This window comes from Boleophthalmus pectinirostris, unplaced genomic scaffold (assembly GCF_026225935.1).
Source record: "Boleophthalmus pectinirostris isolate CB_2022bp ecotype Guang Dong unplaced genomic scaffold, ASM2622593v1 HiC_scaffold_5, whole genome shotgun sequence".
Lineage (NCBI taxonomy): Eukaryota > Metazoa > Chordata > Actinopteri > Gobiiformes > Gobiidae > Boleophthalmus > Boleophthalmus pectinirostris.
The window spans coordinates 22,207,840-22,233,940 of record NW_026571404.1 but is presented as its reverse complement, the minus strand read 5'-3'; the positions used below and the strand labels follow the sequence as shown (position 1 = coordinate 22,233,940).

Sequence of the window (26,101 nt, the reverse complement as noted above, 5' to 3'; positions counted from 1 at the left end):
TTCCCGTTGCTCGGTTCTTTTAAAAAGATAGAATGTTTTTTACCGAGGCCAAACAGAGGACAAAGTATGGGAGAAAGCATCCGCCTTGGAAATAGACTTTTTTTCCTTGTATATAGTGCTAGTGTTGTTACTTTTTACATTATTATTATTATGTTTTTTGTATTATTTTAGAGCAGACCTATCTCCAACATATTTATTTTCAGGAGAGGAATAGACAATTTATGCAAGAAGTTGCTTAGACTGTAAATCAACAAATGAACATGGCATACTTTTTTAGCACTTCTTTCCATTATGGCCAAAAAGGCTGTGGAGCTGCTATTTTTTAATATAAAGTAGACATTTTCTGTGGAAAAATGTTTTAACGAACACGTTTTGAAATGGCATTTTTTGCGTTCAAGGTTTCTGCGTAATGCGTAAAATAGAAAGATGCAATTTAAAGTTATGCATTTGGACTTTTTTTTATTGTCAAACAGCCGCTCTTTCTCTCCACACGCAAACACACAGCACCCTCATGAATATTAATAAGATCCCGGCCTAATCCCCATTTAGATTTACATTTGAGGATGGTTGACGTAAAGTTTAATAAGAAGAGGCCTCTGAGACGAAGGAGGAGGAAAAGAGAGAAAATAGAAAGCGCTACGGTCACTGCATCAAACGTAAGACTTTGCTGTAATGTTTTAGCGCCCTTAGTCGATGGTGCTTTAAATAAACAGGTTTTTCAGTCTTTATAAAAGTGTGGACGCTTTGACTGGGTATTCTCCTTCTTGTTTGTATTAAACTCGAAAGCTCTAAATTAGGCCTGGGTCGAAACAGATTAATGCACAAGAAAAAGAGAGAGAGAGTGCAGAGAAAAGGGGAGTATAGTAAACATGCAAGTATTGCCTATAAAAAGCGACCTACTACTTAAATTTAGGCTAGTGCGCTGAAAATCAAGGTCAGTGGGCTAAGTGGTGAGATTTGGAAAAAGCCGCATGTGTAAAGTCCAAAAGTCTTTAATTCCAGCATAAAGGTCCGAGCTGAGAGGGCCCTCGGAGGGTCTGGCCGAAATACCAGCACCTCCTCTATTCGCATCCACACGGGCTTAGTTAGTTAAATTATGCAAAAAGGCCATTCAGCATATAGTCCTGCCAACACAAAAGACCCGCATTTATTGTGACATTTCACCCACATTTGTTGTTTTATTCCGTGCTTTCCCTCGATGCAAGATAAACCCTTGAACAAGTATCAAGTTATCACCAACCTTTTGTAATAAGAGTATTTTGTCTAATCCCAAATTGCAGTTGAATTTTCTTAATGCTGAGCTGGTAAAGCCTGGGATTAGGCGGCGAGTAGAGCAGAAGAGAGGAGGGGGAAAAGTTTGGTCCCTCCAGCCGGCGGGATTGGAAGTGGGGATGTTGTCGGTGCTTATTAAAGGCATGATGCATAAAACACAGCGTTGGACGAGCCGAGGCGCTGATCGCACAAAGCGGGCCCCGGGTCCCTCAGGTGTGGAGCAGGAGAAGGCAGAGGCCGGTCCTGTGAGCTGAGGCCAGAGACATCAAAGCTCACAGATAATCCATTGCGCTGAAGGACTCTCAGCAGCGCACCGCACCGAGCCACGGAGCTTTTACGCAGCGCTTAACTCCAGAAACACCACCACGTTTGTCTCCGTCCACCACAAGATCACACCGAGATGGAACTACCAAGGTAAGACAGAACAACTAAACTTTTATTATTTCGGAAAAAAAAAACAAAAAAACACAACAAACAAAATATATATATATATATATATATATATATATATATATATATATATATATATATATATATATATATATATATATATATATATTTTTTATATTTACAAGTTGTGGATCTGTAGGAAAATGATTGGCTATAATTTAAAATATAGGCTTTTAAACTTTTACATGTATTTTGTTATCACAAAAAGTTTCATAGCTTGAGTAAAATGATTCGTTTAAAATTTGGTCAAATTTTACTTGACCAAAAATAACTTTTACGCACGAGCATCCCAGTGGCGAACAGTGTGAGTAACAAAATGTGAATCCTGATTTAGTGTGATTTGATCTGGGGCTGACACGTGTTCAAATAATTTGATTGAGATCAGAGCGCGCAGTGAAGCCCCATGCAGTCCGAGCTCACGTCCTTCAGCATTTCCACGACTTTATTCTGCAGATTACAGGCGGCCCCGATACACCGTATAATACACACTAAAACAAAACGCCTCGGGGGAACACCCAACTATTAAAGTCAACGACAAACGCACCAGGTCCCAAGCAGAGAAGAAACGAATTGGCAAATTAATTTGAAAGTGTTGGAAAGGCCGGGGAGGACGTCTGCTGTCAGAAGCCATTTTGCCGCTCTAATCAGGGATGGGAGGCTGCCTGCAGGGATCAAGTGCAGGGTTAAAACCAAACACATTTCATTTCAGTTGGAGGTAAACACCGCGCTCATTAAACGACGCGAGAAATATTCTATTTAAATCCACACCAGTGTTTTTCCTAATCTAATTTCACATTTGTGTGCATCTGTGTGTCCAGTCCAGCGCGTGCAGCAGCAGAACATCTGCACTAATCTGCTCTAAGGAAGCCGCTCTCACCGACCTCAAACACAAAACCCCGAACGCCAATTTTCATTTATAAACGCGCACAGATCACTGGGGAATTGAACAGAGCGCGGAATAAAAAGCGTCGCTAAACGATGGCTCACACTAAAGGCTATTGGATCCACTGATAGACCTGCGCACGCCACACAAGCGCGCGGATTTTTTTTTACACTTTATAATAATAGAGCAAAGTGAACAAACAGCGACCAAACTGAAAATAAATGACAATGTTCAAAGTTTTAAAAAGTGCATAACTATGCAACGTAAACGAAATACCTTTATTTTAATTAGTCTATGCGAGAAAAACTAATCCGAAATCCTAATAATTAATTTTTAGATTTAATCAAATCTGATTTTATAGAAATAAAGAGAGAGAGGCACAGTTAGCTTATGGATATGAAATTGTAGGACTTTATTGAAGTTGGTTATGACACTGGAATAAATAAACAGCAATGTCCACACTTAAACATCTGAAAAGTGAAGCTATGAAAAGTGTGGAAGCCACGTCTGCATATAATAAATACAAATAAGTTGTTGAGCAAAATGCATGAAATGCAATGGTAGATTACTTACAAGCAGCTTAAAGGAAACAGCAATAAATAATATCATAATTGTTTTGACTGCAAGAATTCCTCCAACAAGGAATATTGTAAGATATTGGTCAGAGCAGGGATGAAAATATACAACAAGACAGATTCAAAATAAGCTGAACCAGCTCTCAAACGTTTGGTAAACTGCTTTCAATAACAATAAAAAAGGATTAAGAAAGGTGAAATAGACATTATTCATGTAATAGTTCCCCTTAAAGATATGTTACAAGAGTGAAAAAAATAAAAAATACAGTCAAGTAATGAAGTAATTTTAAAAGTCATATGTTTTGTTTGTTTTTTCATTAAAAGTCCAATTGAAAACACACTATCTTTGCGACCCTACAAAAGTCTGTTGTGCTGTACCTCGAGTCTCCTCAGAAAAGCTTGTGCTGCTGCTCAGATTTAAACTATACAGTCGACAGGTTTTGCACTTTTTTTCTCATGCAGGTTTTTCTTAAGTACCTTTCCTCATTAAGCAAATTGAAAATAAAACAAAAAATATAATAGACACTGCTTATGTCATTGAAAAGTTGGTGCAAAGGCATTGCTAGGCTCAAATATTCAAAAGAGCCTCTTGAGTGAATAAGAAACCGGAAACCCACTATAATAATAATCAACAGTTATTGTACAATTCTTTTATCGGCTACATTTGTTTTGTAGTGTCATGACGCTCACTGAAGAACACACTTCTCCTCTTTCTTGGCCATCTTGCCTTTGTTTTGCTCCAGTGTCCTCTCCAGGTGCTCGTCCTCTTCCTCAGCCCTGCGAAGGTCAAAGGTCAGAAGGTCAGAAGGTCATGATAGACAGGCACACTATCGCTGTGGCAACCATCTATGTGCCACCTGAGGACTGGCGTGGAGCCAGCGGCCCAGTTTTGACCCTTCACCTGCCTGGCACCATTTCAGCCAATCAGGGCTCCAATCTGGATCAGGTCCCGCCCCCACAGGTGCGCTGCCACTGTGCTACCGTAGACTGTATACGCTGTGCACCGTGTGACTGGAGGCGGGTTTAACCAAAACCTCTTGTAAACAGTTTTTTCACGAACGTCTGAAAATGTAAAGATATGCAGACGCCTCCACGCATTCAACAAAAGCTGGATTTAGACTTCAATTTTGCAAAAAAATATTTCTATTGTTCTTTGAAGGATTAAAAGTAACTCTTAAAATAACTTACTCTTTCTCTTGGGCATCCAGGTCCCTGACCAGAGCATCCCGCTTGTTGACCAGAATGACCAGTTCATCCAGAAGCAGTTGCTCGCGCCTCTTCTGAGCCTCAGTCTTCTGCCAATCTGTAACCACCACATCAAAGTCACTGGGCTTTTTCAACATCCACAAACTCTTTACTCTTTTACAAAAGAAGACATTGAACAACTAACTGTAGGGGAATACATTATTATTAGTCCTGTGATATGAGCCTCATCACTCATCTGAAGCCAGCACAGCGCAAACCAGCGTCACATGATTTTACCTTCGTATGGTATGTATGATCCCCTCTCCATCAGCCTCTCTGGGCTCAAGTTTGGGCCTACACAAACACCACTAAGGACATCGTCGTGATGATCAGAGGGGTTCTGTTTTTAAAAACCTGTGTGTGCAAAAAACGTCTGAAATGTTTAAAAACTGACTTTGACAATTTTTATGTTTTTGCTTTTTTATGTGAATCATGAGGAGTTTACTAAAGTCTAAGAAAGTAAACTGATTCACTTTAGTAAAAAAGTTCTTGTACTGCAGAAAAACTAAGTATATTTGATTGTAAATGCTTCCAATTATTTAATGTAATGCAGGGATTAATCTATTCTATTTAAAAATTATAAAAACTAATAATAACTGTAATTATTGTTTAAAATGTATGAATAATTAAATATTTTCCAAAAAATAAACAGGTGTGCCCCAGTCTCAGTTCTTTGGGGTCCATTCAGGAAGGGGCCCCACAGGATCCAGGTGGGACCCTGATCCAAATCCCCTCTGCTGCTCCCAGAGGAGAGGGCAGCCCACGGGAGAGCTGCTCTCCCCCGGGGGACAATATCCGCTGGCACCCTTAGGAGCCCCAACTCCCTCCCTCTTAAAACTCCTGGTTTGAAATAATAAATTCATTATCATACGAGCAGCGCCCTACACTAAAGATGTCACTTGTTTTGTTCTTAGTAGTTAACCTACTGTATTAGCACATTGCACTTTTAAGCACCTATTGATTTCTAAATAAAAGGAAGGTGCTAAAATGTCAGTTGTAAGTGGGGCTTTATTAAAAATAAATAACCCCCTTATTGAGTCAAATTGTGGGAGTGAGGCTGGATGAGGACTGTGTGTGTCCCGCTGAGCCCAGTCTGTCTGTCCTGAAAGGTCTGCTCTCCTCTGGCCTCTGCGGACACTTTGAAGTCAGCCACAGACCCAAATGAACACAGTACTAATATTTGACCCGCTCCAACACTCTCCCTTTCTTCTCTCCCTACTCTAGGAAGCAAATATGACTGATGTGTCTTTGTAGTGAAGTGGGCAAATATTTTAAAATCTGTCTAAATATGTTGCTAAATGTGTTTGAAGTGAGAGAGGGAAGCAGGAGAGATTTTAAACAGTTTAGAAATAGATGAGTCAACTTCATGATGACTAAGTAATGTAATATTCACCATAACCATCCTGGTCTCTCACAGACCTGCTCCAACAGTGCCTACCCACATTCAACCAGACAAAAAAAAAAATCACTTAAGTATGTAAAAACTCCACTCCCCACCTTTCTGAGCTACTGCAGCCAAAAAGCCAAAGTCCTGGTGAACCCCAGGGTGTAGTGAGGGGGGTTATGGGGCTAAGCCGCAGCTGTCCATCACAGAGTCAGAGTCCCGCCCCCCTCATTAAGAAGGTAAACAATAAAGAGAGCCGATGAGAGACGTGACCAGGCAACACCAGCGCTGGGTAACCAGACACACAGGAACAACAAAACACCCTGCAGCCCTGCACAAGTCCCGCCCCCCAGGGCAAAAAGTCCCTCCCACCAAAAAAGACCGAAGGGTATAGAGGCCCCGCCCCTGAGCACATAGTAAGGTTAAAGAGGGGAGACTTGGAGGCAGAACGTACAATCCCGTTGGATTAGCCCCCTTTCCTCTCTCTATCGGGGCGACAGGATCGTGCTCAGACAGTGGGCGCGTATTCAGATAACCCTGGCCATGCACGCAGATGGTAACCATGTGAGTGTGCAACCGCCACACAAGAATGCACTGGTTCAAATCCCCATGAACCCCTCCCCACGGCCTCTGCGCACAATTGTATTCAACAGACACCAAAGTGCTGCAAAGCCACGTTTTCAGGGAGCAATGAGAGAGAACGAGGCCGACCAATCAGAGCGCTGCCCTGCTCCACACTTCTGTTTACAGTCAAACAGGAAGGAGCGTCACGTTGTTCTCAAGACTTAGACGTGAAAGAATGATATGAATCAAAATACAAACTTAGACTGACGCCTCCCTTGTTTTTCCTCTAGCTGATTTATCCTGTTCTGTAGGTTCCAAAATCCTTTTTTGGCTGATATCCAAATGAAGGCAAGAGGCAAAAAGTGTCACCAGAGGGGAGGAAAGTCAAAGAGATAAAGTAGCAGACAAAATGAGCTACCAGGGGAAAACTCACTGATTTAGAGAATTTTGTGTTAACAATACTAACTGTACTACACCCATAAGAATTGTAATTGGTAAGTATATAACACTCTAGAATATTTAACTAACTAATGCACTGAAAAAGGATAAATCCAACCAACTTGACTTTTATTCTCACTGTGTGCACCTCAAATGAGTATCACTGAAAATCCAGCACAAACAACCTCACAAAATAAACTAAATTAACGAGGGGAGTTCAGCGGCCTGTGGAAGCAACACTACTTGTTATCGGCTGTTCCAGTCAACTAGCGCTCCTGAAAGAGTTGGCGACATCATCAAAAGTGGCGGGTGTGATAGGATTCCTCGGTGAACCTAATCAATCAGGGTCTGTAGCGCTTTGCCCCGATGTGTTACAAAGCCCAAATAGATTTACAAATGCGCTGTGTGTTTGGAGGTGGGAGTGTTGCTGGTGGGAGGGGTGTGGGGAGGGATAAGCTCCTGCATAGGATTACATATTGATTTTAAACATATAAAAAAGCTTATCATATCAAACCGTAACAGGAAAAACTCAGGGACCCGGCTATGCATAAATCCCTTTTAGATGGCAGGAGGGCGTCCACTTTAAAACATGCAAGCACACAGCCCACCAGCGGACCCCGACACCAGCGCAGATACATAGGTGAGAATCAGTAAGCAGATAAAGAGGCCATAGTGGATCCATTTTGTGGCAGCGAGAGGAGCGGGGCATACACATGGCACCTGGCATCGCCCCAATGATGCATATGCAGGCGGATTTTACTGGGCATGCTCAAGAAATCTACTGAGGATTCAAAATTAACTGAATTCCTTTTCTGAAATCTTTAAGGATCAATGCAAGTCATCTGCTCCCATTATACTGAGATTTACTTATTGATCGGTACATGTTTTTTTCTGTTGCCATAGTATCTTCCTATTTATCCAGGCATGGGACTGGCAAAGAAACAAATATCCATGAGTCTCGGAAATATGAAAATTTAGGATTATTGCCATACTGTTGTAATTACCAGTTCAATACTATATCTTTTGAACGATCATCTGTCCTCAAAATGGCATAAAGACTAAAGAAGAAGAATTTGAGGTGAGCACTCAACAAGTCCCTGCTTCAGCCCATAGGAAATGGAATACTTGTACGCAGAAGTGTGACCTAGTAGACTATTTAAGGATGATGCAACTAAATTAGTCACAGTGTGCTTAACCCCAGGGCCAGAGATGGGTAAGATTTCAGACGCTTCCACAGACGGATCATTTGTCTCACCTTCTGCTCTCATTGTCTGTACTTCTATTTTGTGTTGTGCATTGCCTTTTCATTCTAAATTTGCCCCCAACTAAACATGTTATGGCTGAAACTTCTGTGATTATTATTATTATTATTATTCATATATAGTCAAAGGGACAGTTTCAGGTGTTTATCATATTTTCATGTGATAAAGTAAAATTTGTTTTGGCCCAGTACTGACATATTGTAAAAGCTCTTGCATGCATCTAATTATAAAATGTTCTTATTGCCTTCAAACCGGGAAGTAAGGTTGGCGCGCTGTTAGCATACTAGTTGTCAGCAGTGGGGTGATTGCAAAACTCCACTCTAGCCTCAGAAAGTAGTGAAACGCACTTAGAAACTTGCAGTCAATAATCAGGTTGCAAATGCATTAAGGAAGTGAGAAATAGTTGTTTTTCATGGTTTTAAGATGGTAAAAATCATCAGTGCTTTTAACAGTAGAAGTTCACAATTTTCTCAGTTCTTCTGTAATGTATTTGAAGTGAAACAAGAAACTATGCAGGTGGGCTTCATAACAAAAGTAACCCTCACATAAATCCTGTTATATTTTTTGGGAAGAATGGGGCATTTTTAAAGGGCCCACATTACGCTATTCTCCCAATCTATGTTATCATTTTGTTTCCCCATCACAGACAGACCTGGAGTAGCGTTGTGTTTCACTCACATATTTAACACAGAAATCCTGCATTTTTACACTGAGTTCTTCTCTCAGATAGAAAACACTCTGTCCCACCTTGTGATGTCATGCAGTAATACAGTAAGTGCTCCATTACATTTTAAAAGCCATACACCTTCCCTAGAATCCAGTCTCTACTGAAAACTACTGCTTCCAGCATTTTGAGCTTTAGAGATGTAGACAAATAAGTAATGCAGGATTAAAAAAACGTGTGAATGAAACAAAATACAGATATGTTTTTGATGACGGCACTACATTATAACATGGTTTAAAGAGTACAGTTTGTGTAATATAGGACTTTTAATATGCAACTTGGAGGATGCATTTTAAACCATAAAATGTAAGTGATAGAAGAATTATTTGGTATGACTAAATCTCTGATTCACTAGTATTAGTAATCTTACTTGGTATCCAGCTACTAAGTTGATTTTTCATCATTAAAAGCGAGTCCTAATTATAGATAATTATAGGCGTAGTGTATCCTGACAGTGAACCTTTACAATGGTAATGTAGTCTATACATGTTTTACAGTAGGTGTTTCCAACAGTTGAAACTTGAAGCTCCTCCTTTGTTTCTGTCTGAATTTACCGGTCAGACACACCATGGGACTCCAGGTTTTCTCAAATGACGATTTCAAGAACAAAATAAAAGAGGGACATTTTAACACTGAACAACAAATAGGAAGTGTTCAAAGACAGGTGCAGGGCCACTCTCCTCTGCAGCCTGCTCCTATCTGTAGCTGCTACAGAAAGCTGGAGCAGGTGAATGTTAAGTGCTTTCCTTGGGGGGAACGAAGGCCAGCTGATAAGTTAGACAGCGGCAAATCCAACAAGTCCACATGAAGGAGGAGAGGAGAGAGGTGACACCACACAGCACCATCACACCTTCACTCTACAATTCTTTCTACTTGTACAGAACAGGGCTTTCATTTTTGTCAACAAAAGCGAATGATGAAAAAGTAGACATAAATTAAAAAAAAAAAAAAATCTCATTTTCTAGGTAAATACGTATTCCAGATCTCCTTGAATGAAGTTGTAATCTTTGTCTTGTACTTCAAAATGGTACAAAATACATTCAGCTGCAGAAAGGAATAGAATAAATTATCGCATTTGGAGAGAAAAGTGAAAATGCACGATGACAAGGAGACCCATGAAGCAGAAAACGTAAAACCCTTTGACTGCAGCTGCAACTCAATAAAAATAAATAAATAAAACGGCCCAGCGAAGACAGAGGCAAATCAGTAGCGCCAAGACTGGTACGCATGCCTGCTCCTCCGCCCGCCCCCGCCCTTCTTGCTAATTACAATTGATTTATTATGGACCAGGTAGCTTATCAGGTGCCCAGCGTAATTACAATGGGTGTCCGAAGGCTGTATGCAGAGGGGGGGCTTGGGGAAAGGGGTTGGCGGTGGTCAATGTCGAATGGCAAAATCAATTAGCATTGATTTGGCAAAAGGTTCATTTTGCCAAAGAGGACGGCGTCGAAGGGGATTAAACTTCCCTGGCCCCCTGACAACTTTGATGCGACACAATGGCTGCATTTCAGGCTGCGCTGCAGTTAACAAGCTTTCAATAATTTACCTGCATTTGGATGTTTTAAACCCCACGCGCAGTCTTTGCTCTGCGCTGCTGTGGCTAATTTTCAATTCAGGCTTCAGCTAACCATGTCTAGGTAGGAAACAGATAGCATTGATCAAATATCAACGAGTGAAATCCCTGGCAAGCGCACATCTTAATCCTCATCAAGAAGTCAACCTAGAATTTAAATAACCCAGCTTTAGGCGCAAAATGCAGTTCTGGACAATATACAAAATGGAACTCAAACATGTTTGCATCTTGAGTTCTTTACTATAAAATTACCAGTAAAATGTTTGGTCTAATTTAATGAAAAACAGTTTTGAAAAGTAAAAGAGTTGCTATAGTTGCTCTGATTAAATAATGTGACAGCCTGAACCTTGTTAAGTTTCTCTGTCAGCATGTTGTCAGATTATTGGTTTGCTTTTATTTCCAGTGACTGACGCTAATCCTTGGCTCCTGCATTGTACAGAATTTAATTTAAGTGGCGCTACCTGGTTTTGCAAATGGCATTAATGGATAAAAGTTGAGAATTGCGAGTGTCTGACACCTGGCGGCTCTCATTACAGCAGTGTGGAGGTGTGTCTTACCCTCTATGGCCAGCATGGCTCTGAGCTCCCTGTTCAGCAGCTCAAAGCGCCTCTCCAGATCATGCTCTTTCTCCCTGTGGCAAGAGTTGAAGAGAGGAAAAACACAGGCAGTGAGCGACAACAAACTTCATCAATATGTTAATGACTAAATCATTAAGCACTTAAAGAAACCCACAATAAACATTGATTCTGTTAGTCTCCTGGACCTGCACTGGCTTCACATTAATCTACTGCACATAGCTGATACACACCGTGGAGTGGATAGAGCCCTGGGTTAAAATCAGGAAACATTTAAATACATTCAGACTGGCTGCACTGGTCAGATCACATCAAGTTGTAATAGACAAAGTATATAAAGTGTTGTGAAGCACTGGTTGTAGATGGGATCATTATGAAAACTGATCAAGCCATTTTCAAATAAAATAACACATGAACAATATTATTTCTGCAGAACCCTTTTTTCAAATTTCTGGCACACAGTTTTTCTTTGTGGCTTTACACACCAAAAATACTAATGAAAAAAGATCTGACAGTCGAGTATCTCTCATTGTCCAGGATCAGTGGTACATGTGGAGCAATGAGCAGTGAAAACCCTGTTCAATTCAAATAAAAGGTAGCGAATGTAAAGAAAGTGAAGCCGATGTGACCTTTACCAGAGTGTGTGATTGTGTGTGCGTTCATGGATCTCTCTGGTTTATGCGTATGGTGCACAAATTAAATTCCTGCCTCTTTCAGACATATTATAAAATGAGCTCATTTGGCCCTTAATAGAATTTGTCCTTCACAGACGCCTTTTCTCTTCGCCTCCACAAAGAGAGAACTGAAAGGGCTCATAATCAGGCCCTCTGTCAATTGGCCACTTTAAAAGGCTCCCCTTTCCCACGATGTAATGTGATTATGAATACTTCAGTCTCTGCTCCACTCAGATCTCAAATGAAGAAGTGTGTGTGTGTGTCTCACCTGCCACAGCTGACCACATACAAAGAGACTGCCTATAGAGTCATGATCGCTACATTTCTATTGATTTCATATCCGATCCACATGTCAATCAATGAGTACATCGACACAGGGGGTGAAGAGAGCACAGGAACGTACACTACTGTGGTCCGATTCAACACGTCTCATGTTGTTTATGAATCTCGTATCTAAACTGGAATTAGCAAGAACGCATCAAGAATAGCAATATCAATACAGAATTTTACCACTCGGGGCAGAACTCTTTTAGATCTCTTAACCTGGTTCTAACTGTGTCAAAGTAGGTACTAAAATGTCAACAGACTCCAGGGTACTGATATGTTAAAAACGTCATTGTAAGGACACTTCAACAAGCTTCTAACATCAATGATTTCTGTAGTTTTTTGTGATTAATGTTTTTTTTTCCAAATATGCAGGTTTAGTCATGGCATATAGCAAAGACTACTTTCTCCTATACTTCATGGTCTAACCACTTGGAACAGGCTCCTATGTGAAATCTGAAATTTCATGCTCACAGTTACATTTGTCATCAGTCACATGTAACGCATTTTTTAAAGTTCAAGTTTCGAACCCTGATAACTGGAACACAGCATATTGTTCAGCATACTGACTATAGTAAAATGTGAATAGAAAATATATAATGTTAAGGGGACTGATGTCAAATGGTGAAATACATACAGCAAGGAGAGCTGGTTTTGTCTCCGGATGAGCGCGTTCTTCTTATTGACCAACATAAACCACTCCTGCATCATGGACTCCTCCTCCTCTTTGTTGTTGCCTGAAAAAACAGAGAAAAAGCAGTTAGCTCCAATGTCATCATACAAGCACAATCACTGATTGCTCTTTTAAGGTTAATGTAAATCAGACAAACAGCAATTATGAAAACAAACCTAGAGAGGCCATAGCAATAATGACCTAAATACCGCTAATAAACAGCTCAGTGTTCTCTTAGCCCACCGCAACGGCTCACTTAAGTGTTTATGTTCGCTGTGTAAACATTCATGCTTCACAACACGACTTCACAACGTCAATATGGCTTCAACCGGGCTGGGATTAACTCCGCGATTACAGTCAAGCCTCTCAGTGTCGGCCAATACATATCCAGCAATAACTCAGCAGGCCTCCAGAACAGACCTAACACAGCTCCTCCAGTCTCCCGTGCTTACAGTAATACCTGCCCAGCCCACGGTGAGTTAGCAAGCCTTCGATGCATGGCTAATATAAGCCTGGCCTTCGCCCGCGGCTAAAGCACTAGCTCTAAGTCACAGGCTTCAGTGGGATACACACAGCTGATACTGGCACTACACAGCAACCAGACAGAGATAAATGTTAGCATTAGCAGGATCATAGCGGCTACAGTGGAGACCATGGGATAAGCTACTAATCTTACAAATATGATTATCACTAAGAGGAACAATTATAGCAGGCTTTGGTTTCTTAACTTAAATTAGTTATTTGTTTAACGTATTACGGCAACAATCCGGTAGATACATAAATAGATAAAGCTCCTCTCATTTTCATTCAAACAACTAAAGGTAATTTGATTCATTACCTCCTCTCACATGTGGCTGAGAGGAACCAAAAATACTCATTATTATTCTTTTTATTGTTATTTATTGTCATATTATTATTTGATTTTGCAAACCTATAGCTGTACATTCTGAACAACAAAATGTCAACAGTTTACTAAATGGGTGGTCATTTCAGTTGGGACATGAGCTGGGGCTGTGGCTGCTTTATCAGTAAAAGCAGCGTTCGAGCTCTCCACATCTGTGAGCGATAAAATGGGAAAACAGAGATCAAAGATCATTTTATACGAGCTTTTGTATTTTATCTGCAGCTTTCTCACCTTCTCTAGAGACATGGCTTTGTCACTATGGCAACCATTTAAACTAAATAGTTGTAGATTTTTTTGCACTTATATAAAGTTGTAACATAACAGGTAGGTTAATAGGGCAGCATGGTTTTGGGGAAAAAAAGTATTGTGATTAAATTTGCTTTTCAAAATAAGTCAGATTCTAAAAAAATGTAAAATAGAAGGTACACGTTACAAACAACTCTGGAAGCCTTAAGATTGAAAAGACAGAAATACGCAAGTACAGCTAATGCAAGAAGTCTAACAATTGAACCAACTCAAACTGAAATTTCAATCTGATATTGATACAGTATATTGTTAAGCGCTATTGGTTAGTATATCATTATATTTTTATTTGGTATTTTTTATAGTGTTGCCGGTGATGAAAGGCAGAGAATGTGTGTGGACACTGGAGATACTCTGAGCCAGCAGATGTATGTAATTTCATTTAGGAGGATGGAGGAGAGGGGCGGGAGGGAAAGAGGAAAAAGTGCGAATGAAAGAAAGCTCCAGGATTTAGCAGAAATCGGGGGCTCGTGGATTACTGTAGTCAACTTTGAAACGGACGACACTCGGAGGGGGGATAAAGCCGCCACTGACAGGTCATTGTGTTGCCTCGAAGTCAAATAAAACAAGCAAATAATAATGGCAAATATTAAGCTCCTGTGACATTGTGGTGAGGCAGGCTGGAGACGAAAGGGGGATTATAAAGCTATATCCCCCACCGCTCGGCAGCCACCAGCCAACCACCGCTCCCATTTTGTGAAAAGGAAGAAGGGGAAAGGCTGAGGAGAGGAAGGAGGAGAAGAGGTCAGAGGAAAGGTAGGGGGAAGGACAGACGGGACGAGGGGGAGGCAGGTGAGTGGAGCAAAGAAGAGAAGATGCACGACAGCTGCTCCTCCTCACTCTGCCTCTTCAGAGCTGACCTGTGACCCTCCCACTCTACCTGACTCTTAAAGAGACATACACAAGTATTTAGTGAGGAGTGTTCCACACAGTTACAGCTCATTTAGTTATAAGTGTAATATAATGAACTATGAATGGAGCACTTGGAGTCAATATTCAACAACAAGTTTTGAGTAATATTTCAACCATTTTTAAGAATTCCGAAACCACCAAAATATATTAGAAAAAAAAACAATGAAGAAAAAATGTCAATTGATTCCCATGGGGTGACAATTTGTGATCAAAACAATACAACAATTAAAAGCCATATGTTAGCATGGGCAGGGAGAGAAAAGTGATGAATGTTGTGCATCATCAAGACAAATGGTGTAAATATCCCTGGCAAACATGGCTGACAGTGTGTTGGTGAAACCAGCCCTGGCTCTGAGACACAGTGGATCCATGCTGGCTCTCAGGGGGCCATATTGGATCAAAGCATCTGGCAGTTTGGCAGGAGGCATTCAGGGTCTTGCTGCTTGCCTCACAGGCCGATTCTATGTGTTCAACACTGAGCAGGGCGCGGAGGAAACAGGCCAAAGTCTACGGAGACTGAGAGCACCAAATTTGGCACCGCTACAATGTTTGATCATGACATCAAAGCATTAGGAGAAATGTGTCTGTGCTGGATACACTGAGTGTCCCATTCCTGCAAGACGCGTTATCGTCATTAATATCACATTTGCTGCTTCTCTGTTATCAATGTGTCGACAATGGAGAGAAACGCACAAAAGATACAATCAATCCGACACATAGGCACACAGTGGCTCTGGCAAGATACAACTGATACACACATCGCGACAACTGCTCTATCTGATTGCCTGTCTGCGTGCTCTTGTTTCACTCTCTCTGTCTCACATACAGACATGACCGGATTCAGTGACACAGGCCCACATTATACCCACACGTCAGGAGAAAAGCCTGCTTAACATGGCCGATTGTTTGGATTGAAGGAAATCAAAATAACACAAAGGAAGAAAAAGCTGCAGTGAAAAGAGAACTGGAATGAGCTTCAATGGCCAAATAAGATTAAGATAGTCATCTCGCCCACTTTTACTCTTCGTTCAGAGAGAAATAATGAAACCGTCCCTGAGGTGGACAGACCAATGCAGATGGAGGTGACCGAATGACTTTAATTTCTGTTATAAAATGTGTCTTAAAGAAAAACAAGGATTTATTAATTAAATTAGAGCTGACAGTTTTAAGTTCAGATTCTATCTCATCTCTACCACGGACCCCTCTGTACGAAGAATCCAGCAAATACTAGATTTAATAAACCACAAGAAATCCATCAGCATCCAGTGCATGTGTGGACCCAAGCCTGGATAAGAAATATTGTGTCAGGGAGAGCATTCAATAAGTATAAACCTGATGATATGTTATTATTAAAAAACAAGACGTATAAACATAAATTGACGCCTGAACGAAAAATAACTTGTACAAGACATCAAGGCTTGACACTAACAATTGCAAATGCACATTGAGACAGACAACAATAAGAGACCAGAGCTCGTACATCTCATTTCTTATCCCACCATTTTGTCATTTAATCCAATAGCTGTTAATCCAATTTATCTATTGGACATGTAAAAGAGCGGGGAGGTGGAGAAGTGAGTGAAGGAGGAGGAGAGCGAGGGAGGAGACCCTGAACTTCTCTTGTGTGTCGAAGTCTCTGTGTTTTATTTCGGGACGCTCCGCACTCGTCTGTCTCTCCCATGGCTGGCTTCATCCGAGCACTGCGTCTTCTGATATCAGCGGGGATCAGGCAGATGAAAGCCACAGATCCATGAAAGGCAACGGCGAGAGGAGGAATAAAAAGAACAGGATGAACATTGTTTCCTGTGATTAGGTAAGAGCTCGTTAAAAGGCTGTCACTGCGGAGACGTGAATATGCATGACAGGGGCCGGCCTAATCAGAGAGGACGACCAGAGGGGGCGAATTGTGCGTAAGTAGCCGAGTGAAGTCTTGATTTAATTAATGTGAGTACAGGCCTGTCTTATTAGGGGAAGAGAGAGATGCCTGTATGCAAGGGAACAAACAGGCCCTGAGAAATCATATTAAAAGTAAAGCAGCAACTTAAAGGAGATTAATAAAGGAAGTTTATGTGAAACTTTGATCAAATAAAAATGTCTAACTTAAAAATGTCTATAAGCAGCACCAATCATTTTGAACTTTAAAATGTCGCGAACAATTGCCTAAAATAAAATTACAAGCAGCGATTTAACAGTCAAAATTACAACAGTGGCTGTGTAAGAATCAGGCCAAACTCACCCACTGCATACATGTGATTCCTCCTGCCCGCTCCCTTTCTATTGGCCTCTCTACTGGAGTGGCGCTGAGGGCTAGTTCTCCATGGAGGCTTGTTCGAGGCCTTTTTAGTCATCCTCAATGGCACAATAGTCCAGGCATATAGAGCAGATTCCTGCTTTATTGAACCTGTGTATAATGTCTGCTGAATGGAGCACATTAACCGACTCACTCTCACCTCCCCCCGGAAATGTAAAATACAAAAAAAAAAAAGAAAAATGAGAAAAAATCGCCCTCCTTACACTGCGGCACAATAGCTGCCTTTTCCACCGGTGTCATTTGTCAACCACTGCTTGCTTTGCGGTGCACAATGGAGGAAGTGGAGGAGCAGAGGAGCGGTCTGTGTGTGGTTGAGGGTTTGGGGGCAAAGGGGTGAATTGACTCTTTAAAATCATAAGTAGCACTGTATAATTATTTCAGTCTAGTTTCTACTCTGCAGTTATCCGCTTCAGAGCCGAAGCCCAGCAGCAGCAGGTGTGGCCATTCACATGCAGTGATCAACAGTCCAATCAATAACACATCAATTATTCAGCACATGACAGGTGTCTTTTGCACTCATCAATACAGTGACAAGGCAGGCAACATGTGCGTGGCCCCAAACACATGATTTTTTAAAACACAATTTAATGTGGCTAAATATGTTTTTTAAGTATCTTTTTCCCACAGCTTAATTACCACAGTAAGTGTTATTATTTAAATATATTACTATTAAATATCTATTCAGTACCGAGGAATTAACAAGTTCCTTCCTTTATTCATATCAGTTATATATAAAAAGTTATATATAAAGAAACTAGTTTAGTTAGTCTTTATTTGAAGGGAGAATGTACAGAGACATTAAGCTAATAAACAAACCTGTTCCTCACCAGACAACAGTGAAATATCTAGTTTCTATCTGCAGTCCCTGATTTACATTACTTGACACATTCTTGGAATCAGTCATGTTTTAAATGAAAAGATTCCTTTTTAGAGGAGCTGGACTTGGACTAATAATAAATTACTGTTACTGATATGTAGTGATGACTTTTATACATTTTGTCAGTCAGTTTTAAGGGAGACCTCCTGTATAAGGTACATGTGCCCTCCTGCAGTGGATATCACCAGTCAAGTCTACAGAGGCTTTGTTGGGAGTTTGTTGAGAGTTAAATAATAGATTGATTTGTCTCTCTAATGTTTTCTCCTTGCATCCTTGTCTCCTGTGAACAGTCAGGACTTCTTCAGTGTTAACATGGCTACATAAACAGACCCATACTACACGCCCTTGGACAAACACACGGGACTCTGAGCCAACAACAGATCAACCTCCAAACACCTCCACCTTCCAGGGCAAAGAAGGGTGGGGGCTTGGGCAAACGGATCACATCATGGGACTCTCTACATTTACATTATGAGAATTTAGACAATACTTGCGACAATACTTTACTTATCTCACATTATTTTAAAGATTAAGGAAAAACTATCTCTTTATGGACTAAATTGACACCACACAAACACTCAAGTACTAGGATCATCATTATTAAAAATTTTAAAAATGTCAAAACCTAAGCATAACAAAGATGAATCACAATTTCATTAAATAGGAGGTATGGGTTATTGTAGTACATACGGGAAACCTATGTAGAGAGGCGACATGTGATCTGGGAATCAAACCGAGGAACTTCTTGCTGTGAGGTGAGAGCCTTAACCTCTGTGTCACCATTCATCATCTTTAACTTCTATGGATTGTTCTAGCCAATACACCATCCGATATTTAACTTGCTGCTAAGTTCGATAACTAATATTTGTCGATACCAATTTAACAACAAGGCTCACAAATCCATGTTAAGTAGTAGTAGTTCAGAAATGTACATTTCTTTTACATTATGTTTGGAAAAAGTATAAGAAATATATGTATTTGTGATAGAATTCAACTTTTACATCACACAACTAATACACTGAAGAAAATGACAGATGGGACCACACAGACTGGGGCAGTTCATGATAAAATAAAAAAAATCAATCAAACAAATACCAAGGCCCTATATATTTTACTCTAAAAAAATGACTCCTTCCGATTCATCACATTCACAATAACTCTGCTTTATATTTATCATCCTGGTACAAACGTGTAAATGGTATAATCCAATGGACTGAACAGGTGACATCACTGAAAGCCTGCAGGTCCATTATAGGAGCCAACCTGACCACAGACAATAAACCTAAATGACATTTCGTAGTATTTTCTGTGTTTGTCTCGGTGCAGCGACTGAGCCGTGACAGTCACACAAACGCACCCCCCCCTACCCCTCAACCACCTCCTCATCCCCCTGCTCCATCAAATTGTGTTTTTGCTACAAATCAATAAACATTATCAGAGAGTGGCAGACTATGGGCTGGTGGAGGCAGTCTGTGTCTGTTTAAGCCCAGACCGCCCTGTTCCTATCACACATTGGGAGAGAAGGCCAGGAGGGAATACTAACAAAATGTGTCTGTACAGTCCATCTAAAAAATACAGAAATGTGCAAACCAACTTAAGCAATGGCAAGTATATATACAATTTTGAATGTTTATGTTAAATTTAAATTTACGCTTAAATATAACATTAATTCTATCACTGTGTAGCAAATGTACTAGTATTGATAGTTTTCTCCGATAGAAACTTCACCACTACAATCTCGACTACATGCAAAATAGATCTACAAAGTGGGGATGTAAGGATATATACATTTTATTTATGTAAATACTTTGTTTCCAAGTACTTTTTTCCTGCATAAAAAGTTGTTTTTGCATGAACTCCCGTGCAGGTGTAGTCTTGTCAGTGCAGTTAATAGTTTTGAAAGCTTTTGCCACACACCCTTTTTAGTCGACTAATCAATCGCCAGGACATGTCTTTAGATAATTGCAGTGGTGAAGTAGTGCACATGAAGTAGAAATGCAGAGCTGGGATATTATGATGATCTCAGTTAAGGTCCAGTATTTAAAATCAATTGCAAACCTATAACACAATAGGTCTTAAATCTGTCTGAGCCCTCAGAGCAGTCAGTGTAGAATAATACAACCTTGATTTATAATATTTCATAATAATCATTTTCATGGGCTCTAAATCAGATGATTTTTGATCCGTCCTCACTTTGCTTGGGGCAAGAAAGGAGGAATAGTGGGGGCCGGTCACACATCATTTCTCAATTACCTTCCTTGTTATTGTCACTGTGTTCATTACTACTATTATCATCATGCCTCTTCCTCAGCACCCCCACTTTAGGCTGTGTTCGGCCTGTGTGGATGTGTTGTCAGGTGAAGAGGAGGAAAAGAGCGGGAGAATTGAGAGGGTTTCTGAGAGGCCAGAGCACTTCAGGTAATTAATATAGAGAGAGGGGGCAGGCGAGGAGAGCAGCCAATATGTGTCTGCCTGTGTGTTTTTGCACACTGCCTGATTGGGGAGCTCACCTGCTGATACCCCCTAAAAGGTATTTCATTAGCTCAGTCTTTTACCATGCAAGCACAGGAACAAAGCTCCGTTACGCCTGTCTCCACTCCAAGTGGACGGGGCCCTCCAGGACGTCCTATAGCTGTGTATGGGGAGAGTCTAAAGAAGAGCGGGAGAAGAGGCTATCCCCGTTCATAATCTCATGACAAAAGGCAAAAAGGCATCATCCTATTAACGGCATGATCTTCAACCGGCTCATGCTAGCTGCTTTCCACAGGGGGCTCTCTTTTATTATTAAGGTGAGTGGGTGATAGGGAGCTCCCTATTAGCCCGGGACAAGGATAGGTGTGGAGGGGGAGAAGACACAGGCGAGACCCCATGTAGGGTCCTGCCTGGTGCTTTTCACCATTCTTCACAGAAAAGCCTTGGTGCTCTAGACCTTTACTTCTCTCTTCCATTAGCCCTGAGAGGCCGAGTGTGAAAGCTTCTTGAAGCACAACAAACCAGCACTAATGCCCTCTGAAGAAGTCAGCCTCAATTTCTAACCGCTAGAAAAGATGATTTGATAGACCAAAACATCCATTAAGAGATCAAACATGAATAAATCCCTACTAAAATGGCTATGTAGCATTTGGTAAATCATGAAAACATTTATACTGTAGTAAAAATGTCAAAAACACTGCAATTACCGTCACTAGACATTTCTTTTTCTCCCTTCCTTTGGTCAGAGGAGAACTCCATAGAAGACCTGTGGTGCAGCAGCTGGGCCCAAACACCTGCCATAAAGTCTGTTCACTCTCCAGAACCACAGCTGCCCTATCCGTGTTGTACTTCACATAAAAGACACAACACTCAAAAACACGATGTGTGTAAAGTGTCTTAAATAAAATTTAGCAATAAATAGCATTCTTATGGTTAAAAAAGTTCTTTCAAGAAACACTCTGCTCAGAGTTTGAAATAAATAAGCCTGTGTGAAGAAAAACAGCTGTCAGCACATGTCTTAGAGAGGAAGAAGCAGGAGTGAGAAAAGGGAGCGATTAGTGTTTTTATGTTTTAAGGGTTTTGTCTTGTGCTCAGCAGGGGACCTGCTGTAGCCTCAGGTTATACAGCAAAGAGGAGGGAAAAAATACTATTTGTGAATGAGCCTGGTGTCCTTACATACACATGACAAGGTCTAACTTTTACAAAACATACAGGAATTTCAATGACAGACAAATATACCACAACTTTCATTTTTTGCTATTTTAGATAAAGATTTAAACTCAAAACAAGCACTTTTACATAAGAAAGTTAAAGAGTGCAAATAGTATATATAATATATTAATAAAATACAGTAGATAGAGGCATTGGGTAACCAAAGAAGACTTTAGGACTTTTATTTCTAAAAATACTAGCCCCTGCTGCTCTTATATTTCTGTGCTTTACACACACAGGGCACACACACACAGCACACGCGCACGGCGCATAAACACACACACGTGTGTACGCACGCCCACGAACACACACCTTGTCTCATCATGGCGCTTCTTTCTGCTCTGTATCCAGTAAAAAGCCTGCTCTGACCTGGGTGTGTAGCTTATTAACCTCTCCATCAGTTCTTATCAGTCTATGAAAGGCCCAGTCATCTGCCACTCCTCTCCAATCTAAGGGCAAATTTTCTTCTCCTCCTCAAGTCAAGTCTATAATTCAATCCAAGCTCAAATCATTTTCGGGTTGGAGCGCACATTTGCACTTTTACACCTTCACTGTAAAAGGGTATCAGAGGTAACATTTTGTCAACCTTGAAGCGGTGTGTTTCAAGGTTGGCCACTACTACATCAACAATATGGAGGGTCTGTGTATGTGCAGTCCTCCGTGTGTGCGCGTGTGTCTGGGTGCAGAATAAATTAATGGCTGATTTCTCCCCTTGCTTTGATGGCATTAAGAGCCCTCTTCTCCTCAATGTACCGCGTTAAATGCTTTTCTCTTCTCCACTTTTTCCCCTCCGTTCTTTCCTCCTTTTTTGACAAGCAGGGCCACCCAGCAGAAAGCAACTGATGCAAAACGCCAGAGTAATCCCCCTCTCCATCCACCACCCTCCTGCAATCTTTAGTCTTTTGACACAGTAGCCATTATCTGTGGGATTTAGCTAAACCAAACCTTCATGTATTTGTTAGGGCCTGGGTTCGTTTTCTCCTCTGACTGCTCCTCTTGAGAGTGTGGCCTAGTCGGGGAGGAGGGTTACATCATGTGTGCAGCTATGTAGAGACAGAAGGAGGAAAGGGGGTCTGCGGCGTGGACCCATCTGTTTGGGACTCTCCTATTGTAAGATCAGAGGGGCAGACTCAAAAAGGTAGAGGTATAATGCCTTCTTTTATTCTTAGAAAGACCAGGAACAAAAAGGAACAAAAAGATTTGTGATGAACTCCCTAACTAACTTAAATAGGTATAATTTTGATTAAAAGTATTTGGCAAATGAAAATTTGCCAGACATGATGCAACAATGCTGACAAAAGAGTATGCTCTAACTTTTCAGTACCTCTAAACCATAACAAAAATTGGAGATTAAAATACTTAGTCCTAAATATACAAGTCATACAGAACTAAAAAAAAAAGCATACATTTAAGTATATATCAAATGAATCCATTGAGAGACACAAGTACCATCAGGCTTCTCCCTCTCAAGCGAGAAATACCGGTGCATTTGCCTTGACCACCCTCAGCCCCTGAACTAAAAACACTGTTGTATAGGATCAAAGTGAAAGCTCAGAGTTAAGCCCAGGCTTGGTGGAGCTAAGCCAATGTTAAGTCAGGTAGTTTAGTCCATGGAGAATGTGAGGTGTGAAACACGCGAGGGGCTTACAAAGGGCGGAGAGACACATGTTGGTTTAGAGCTAACACAAACTTTGACACCTGGGAGTACTGTTATTTGTTGACAGCTCTACACTCAATCAACACCATTAGAGTCTATTAGAGGAATATAAAAATCTTCAAAGTCGTATATTAGCTAGTGTACGGTCATTATAATTATGCTAAATATAACAGTATTTCTTAAGTAATGGGAATGCCTTATGTCCAATTCAAACTGATACATTTGTTGTGTTGCCTGAGTTTTTCATAAAGATAGCAATATATTTTGGGAAAATTGTTTTATTGGTTTATGTGAGAACTCTTATGCTTCCTATACCTTGTGTATTTTTAATCACCATTTTAAGATGAACTATATGACAAATCCCAATATTTTTTTTCTGCAACTCTAAGCAATGAGCATAATCAAAGCCCTACATGTAAACAATATATTCATTGCTGAAGTTCCTTCACAACAATGCATGATATAATGTTTAATAGGATATGACACATTTGGTTCCCTAACCAAATAAATGTGCGTGGTATTAGGGAGTTGTGATAACCCCCAGTGGAGAACTCGCAAACCCACTGCTGACAGACAGCTGCTATCTACTGGCACAAGTGGCTCCGCCTGCCCCATTAGCTGAGACAGGGTGTGTGTGAGTGTGTGTGTGTGACGTTGGGGGTGACTTGACCCCCTGGGGTAGATGTTAGAACAAATTTGAGTGGTGTCATATTACATGCCTTGTGATGGGAGGCCAATGGGAGGCAAATGATGAATTTGCCTAATGAATTAATCTGTGGACCAGTAATGGCTTCACTAACAACATTAGTCATCCTTATTAAGCAACTGGGCTCCCTTCTGTACTTGTAATAACGTGCTGCGCTGTGACATTTTACATTACACTATTTTTTGTTCATTTACATGGCTTGTTGCTGATGTCAAATTACAAAAGGACAGTATAAATTGCATGGCACTATTAAGATCAATTTTAGTTTGATATGCCAAAACATTTGTGTTGCTACATCCTTTTTAATTGGCCCAATTTCCCCCACTGTGTTGGTGGTAACTATGGAAAACAAATCACACTGCCTTTCTAATTTGACTCTCCATTACATTACAAGTGACACCACAACTCTACTGCCACACCGCTGCCTGACGCTCACATTCAATACACAAATGCAAAATTGCTTAGCTTAAATAGATATTTAAATGGTAATGTATTGGGAAAGACAGCTGTTGGTATTTGTAGCCTGGAGTGCTCATTACAATGGGAAATGGGGAAAAGTGTGTATGGAGGGGGTGATGACAACGGTAGCATGGCGAGCAGCTGTGTTAGCAACTGAATGGTGTAATTACAGGCCAAACCTCTGTCATTAACCTGCATTGTCGAGTACCACCACATCAGTTACCATAAGAAAGCCTTGATTAATTGACTAGTAGGTAGAAATTCAATTATGGAAGCAGAAGCCTGTAAACCACGTAATCAACTACATGGAAAATACAGCGGCTCTCAACTAGGCACTAAAAATATCCTTTGAGCCAAGCAAATTTATTACATTTCATTTAAAATGTTAACGTGTTCAAGTTGCCAAAAATAGTTTATTGTTATTATATTTGTGTTATAATAAAAAAGTGAATATTTCATTATTCGTTTCATTTCTATTTTGCATGCACTTGGATCATGATGGCAAGAGTTGACAATACCCCAGCTTCGTGCCCTGAACAAAGGTCTGTGTTTATGTGAATCTTCTGTGTCTTTAGTGTCTGAATGCATGTTTCGTGGATAGTCTGTCTGAGTTTCCTTGTGTGTGACGATGCGTTGGCAGCGCACAGCCTGGTTTGTTGGCCCGGGTGCTACATGGTGTCTCGGGCAGAGAGGCGGTGGATGAAAGCTTTGGCGGGATGCTCCAATAAAGAGCAGATTATCATAAGCGGCTATTGTCCACTTCCCAATTCTCTCCCACGCCAGCCCCCTCCCCTCTCCCCCTGCTCGGCTGAAAATGTTAATCGCCCTATCACTGGCAGCCCAATGAAGGGAGGAGTGTGTGACCCAGCCGGGACAAGTTTAATTGGTTTAAAATTGACAGAACGATTGGAAAGAGATAAAAGAAGAATAAAAAGTTAAGCAATCAACACCCAATCAGTATAGTCTTTACACGCAGTAGCAAGCGGTGAGCACCTTTTCCCTCCGTCCTGACAAGCCCTGCCTCCTTTGGTCCCACCCGTTGACTCCATCCACCCAGCTCGTTTTATCTGAAGATTCTCAGACAATGCCTTGAGGATCCCGTTCCCTAATCTTCCTAAAAATCCCCTTTCATCCCCACTGTTAAAGAATGTATGAAAGCCTGACACTGAGCTGGAGAAAATAAGGGTGGTGGGGGGGGGTATAGGAGTGCCACACATCTGGGACCCAGGGTGGTATCGTCCGTTTTGGAGGGGGTTGGGGTGGACATAGAAGCCCTGTGCAGTTCTTGCAAGTTGTCTAATGAAATTGTTTTGCTGCTCAAACATTTAAATGGCAGAGGAGATTAAGCAGCAAGCGGGAAGCGGAGTGTATCTGACTGGGTGTTTGGGGGGTTAGGGTTAATCTGTGTTCTGACCCAGTTGAACTTTCAAGTCACACACATGCATTTTCACACAAAACAATAAAGGCCTAAATCCTTTATTTTGGCCCCTCAAAGGCAAGAAAAAGGCAATAGGTTTTCAAGGAGTGATCCCTACATCTTTTCTTTCACCATAGAGAAGAATGGTACATTTGCTCCTTAAGAGAATTTTGGGATGACCACAAACACATTCCAGTGACTATAAGTTATCCATGCCAATGGATCTGTCTCAACAACAAAACTTTGATCACATCC

The 26,101-nt window shown here is 40.9% G+C and overlaps 1 protein-coding gene across 1 annotated transcript in view; it reads right to left on the bottom strand.

Annotated features, from left to right (window-relative positions):
* Positions 1-2,988: 2,988 nt before the first annotated feature.
* The window catches only part of ehbp1 (EH domain binding protein 1), an 86,564-nt gene continuing 63,451 nt past the window's right edge, over positions 2,989-26,101 (bottom strand). The window contains exons 21-24 of the mRNA XM_020921052.2: positions 12,581-12,680; positions 10,928-11,001; positions 4,369-4,483; positions 2,989-3,957 (exon numbers count right to left, since the gene is read on the bottom strand). Coding sequence (XP_020776711.2) covers positions 3,867-3,957; positions 4,369-4,483; positions 10,928-11,001; positions 12,581-12,680 — 380 coding nt within the window. The 3' untranslated portion in view covers positions 2,989-3,866. The remainder of the gene's footprint in view (positions 3,958-4,368; positions 4,484-10,927; positions 11,002-12,580; positions 12,681-26,101) is intronic.